The 3,991-nt window shown below is 39.9% G+C and overlaps 1 protein-coding gene across 1 annotated transcript in view; it reads left to right on the top strand.

Moving 5' to 3' along the window:
- The first annotated feature begins 1,729 nt into the window (after nt 1-1,729).
- Nucleotides 1,730-3,991, top strand: part of SLC10A2 (solute carrier family 10 (sodium/bile acid cotransporter), member 2) — a 17,053-nt gene continuing 14,791 nt past the window's right edge. Inside the window, exon 1 of the mRNA XM_012644443.1 lies at nt 1,730-2,180. Coding sequence (XP_012499897.1) covers nt 1,804-2,180 — 377 coding nt within the window. The 5' untranslated portion in view covers nt 1,730-1,803. The remainder of the gene's footprint in view (nt 2,181-3,991) is intronic.

The raw sequence follows: 3,991 nt of genomic DNA, 5'->3' as shown, positions 1-3,991 counted from the left end.
TTGGCTGGCAGCCAGGCCAGAGCTGATGACAGCCTGCCGGTGCTCGGAAAAGCAGACGATGGAACGAGACCCCTGAAGAGGTTCTCTCCTGGACAGAAGCCCCATCAACTGTCACTGTCACCTGGCAAGGAAATGGCTCAGGTTTTTCCCAGTAGCTCAATCCCAGATAAAAGGGACATCATCCCTCGGCCCCCAAAGCTCAGACATTTGACTCTATTTATTCCTGTGCCCGGAGGCCCACTCCACTGGCTGCAGCTCACACGGACTCAAGTTATGAAAAAGCTTAATTTTCTCATATCGAGGGTCTGTGCAAACGCTGCTTTCCATTGCGACTAGTAAGTTCAGTTTTCACCAACTTGGGTACAGTTGTTGTCACCCTGATATACTGAGGCCTTGATACTCAGAGTGTGGTCCCAGATCAGTGTCAGCACCACTGACTGTGAGCTCTCTAGAAAGAAAAGCCTACCCCAGACTTCCAGAATCAGAATCTGCATTTTAACAAACCTTCCCACTGTGCCAAAATGATTATTTTCTGACCATAGTTAGGAAGCCAAATTCTAGTATTTCCAGAAACCAGATAGGTAACCCTGAATAAAGCACTTGATTTCTTCAACGCTTAAGTCCTCATCTGTAAAATGGGCATACTAATCCTGCTTAATTTAAGATGCTTAAATTGAATGATAAATTATTACTTTGTCCTACAAATTGTGAATCATGATAGAAATGTTCAATTTTAGTCCTATGCTGTGGACTCAATAATTGGGTTATAAACTGAAAACAGAACAATCTCTCTTTTACCTCTTTTTTTAAGTCTTCCCTATACACTTAAATACAGTGTTCTACCCATAATGATGTTGACTATTTGACATTTACAAAAATCTCCCTTGGAATTCCCTGCCATTAAAAAAAAAAAATTCTAATTTCAATTCTCTCGAATTACAAAGAGATCCTGTCACTTTGACCTAATCCTCTGAGGTTCATCCCTCTAAATAATTGTATTGTCTCTATAAAGCACTTTGTTACTATGGCAACGCATACATAATTGAGGGTGGCTATAAAAGTCAGATTCCTTTCCAGCAGAAAACACAGAAAACATTCTATCCACCCAAATGTTCCTCTCCCATAGGTTTTCACCAAGTCCTTCATAGTTTCTCAAACTTATATATACTTTATGAACACTATAGAGCAATATGAGGAAACAGATTGATACAGTGGGAAAACTCTTGGGGGAGGAAATTGGAGATCTGGGTCCCGGTTCAGACTCTCACACATAATTTGCAATACAACTTGGCCCAGGGCACTCAACTTTTCAGAGCCCCAGTCCCTTGTCCCTAAAGGTAGGTGAGGGAACAATATGTTCTCCTATGGCTCAATCCCAATAATGTTCTGTAATATTCAGAGTTGATTTTAACTATCACTTAACCGAAATTATTCAATAAACCTTCATGGCATTAAACATTAACACAGCTCTTTTTATGTGGCATGGTTCATTACAACGCCAATAAATGATTAATTATAACTCTCTGTCTGGACCAATAATTTTGCTGGACTTTTATGATTCATAATTTGAACTGTGTTGTAATGTTACCCCTCGAAACTGACATACTAGCATTTATTGTTTTTTATTGCTTCTCTAAGGTGGCGTTTGAAAGAGGCACCAAGTGACACACGTGTAGGAAGGGTTTAAAAGTGTGGACATGGTTAAAGTAAGCATTACCAGTCTTGACTGGCAGCAGAGCCAGGACCCAGGGACCAGATCTCCTGTCCTGTGGACTCAGCCTTTTTTGAGCAGCTGACCCAGCAATGAGTAATTCTACGGGCTGTTTGGCCAATGCCACAATTTGCAATGGTTCATCTTGTGTGGTAGCTGACAGCAATTTCAATACCCTTCTAAGTGTGGTCCTGAGTACTGTGCTGACCATACTGTTGGCCTTGGTGATGTTCTCCATGGGATGCAATGTGGAAATCAAGAAATTCCTAGGACACATCAGGCGGCCGTGGGGCATCTGTGTGGGCTTCCTCTGTCAGTTTGGAATCATGCCCCTCACGGGATTCATCCTGTCAGTGGCCTTTGACATCCTCCCCATCCAGGCTGTGGTGGTTCTCATCATGGGCTGCTGCCCTGGAGGAACTAGCTCCAATATCCTGGCCTACTGGGTTGATGGTGACATGGACCTGAGGTAAGAGATCTACCCCTCTAACTACTGCAATCGTTCCAAATTCATCTTTTCAGAATCCTGTGGCACTCGAAATGTCCATCTGATCTTCCATTTATCCAAAGTATGACCAAGGAATTAAATAGGAATAAATGCATTTACGTGCCTCCCAGCACAGCTGCATAGCTATCGGAATCTTGGGATTACATTTTGTGTTTGTGTTTTTAAATCTAACTCGGTTAACAGGGAGCTGCATAATTGCTATTTATCTCCGGGAAAAGATTCAAAGCTTTTCAAAAAAGAAATCTTATCCAAGCCACAAGCTGCAGCTGAGGAGGTTTATCCTGTTGGTATGAGGAAAAAAGAAAAACCAGAAACAAAAACCACTTTCTTTGTAATAATGAGGAGCTCTGGTTGCAATCGTGAAATCAAACTGTCCATCAAACATTACAACCTATGGTGAGACAATGGTCAGCTCCACCAAATACAGCCAGTTCTTTGGGCAAACTTCTTCTTGGTGTAAAACTTAAGGAAGAATTCATAAATTTGCTTTACCTCTACTGCAATTAAAAGAAAGAAAAAAAAAGCCTACGGCAGCTTTTTTAAAAATTATGCTTACCTTACTATAAAATAAACAGAAAATGGTTTTTCCACTTCCCACAGAGTAATCTAAATTGCAATGTTTTCCCAATTCATCTTGTGCCAGTCTGAACTAGCACTGGGGGGAAAAAAACTAATAGAAATAAGAGGAAGCATTAATGGGACTAGACCAAGAATTTTAATGCTGAAAGTTAAATAGACAATATCTTCTTCCTTACCTCACAATTCCTCATTTCCTGTGAAAGGTATGCATTTCTGCAAACCATCCAGGTGTTTATGCAATGTGTGTTTATTAAATACTGTACAGTAGGCAATCAGCTCTGTTACTCCCTGGCTACTATGTGCAGAGGAGAGAAGCCCCAAGTATAGAAATGTAACCACTGGGTTGATCAAGTGCCTAGTGAGCAATTAGGAACCTGCTGTCTTATCTCAACTGGTGCTGATTTCTCCAGAAGCTTTACAAAAGTCATATGAACCATGTACTTTCACATTACTTAGTTTTCACATAAGAAAATACGGTATCCACCTTGCAACAGACTTATTTTAAGATAAGCCCTATAAAAGAATAAACAATGGCCAGTGCTAATCAGGCTTAGTTAATCTGTGAACCACAATATAACAATAAGGTATTCTCAGACTTCAATTTAGTTTGATCTGGACACAGGTATACAGAAGGAAGAATTCTAAATATTAGCACCTATTAAACTGAGGGGAATGAACTAAAATATTGGGTTTTGACCTCCACTAGACAGCTTTTACATAACATCTGTAATTTTTTAACAATGCAGAAGAGTCTTGCACCGCAACATAATGCCACGCATGAAACCCTTTTTATAAGACAGAGAAATTACATGTGATGCCGGGTTGGTTAGCTGTTGAAATGGATTCTCTTCCATGGGCTAAAATGGCAAGACCTAATCTAAAAGCTCCAAGTCACATTTGGCTATGGTTTTAAGGAACTCTTATTTCTCTTGAAACAAGACATGATTATGTAATCCTGTCTACCTAATATAACAATTCATATAAATTATTTTTAAAAATAAGGGAACTAAGCCTTAGGAGAGTTAAATAAGTCTTCAAAGTTGTATTACTACTAAATGGGTTTGGAACCCATTAATGTATGCACATTGCTTTGGGATGTGCATACATTAATCCATTGTAGTTTCTCTCTTACACATCTTCTGCTACAGTGGGAAGTCCTGAGGGGAAAAAGAGATGTATATGCCTCTAAAAGG

Source organism: Propithecus coquereli, unplaced genomic scaffold (assembly GCF_000956105.1).
Source record: "Propithecus coquereli isolate 6110/MARCELLA unplaced genomic scaffold, Pcoq_1.0 Scaffold212, whole genome shotgun sequence".
NCBI classification, from domain to species: Eukaryota; Metazoa; Chordata; class Mammalia; order Primates; family Indriidae; genus Propithecus; species Propithecus coquereli.
Note: the sequence above shows the minus strand (reverse complement) of the source record. Positions and strands in the feature narration are given on the sequence as shown.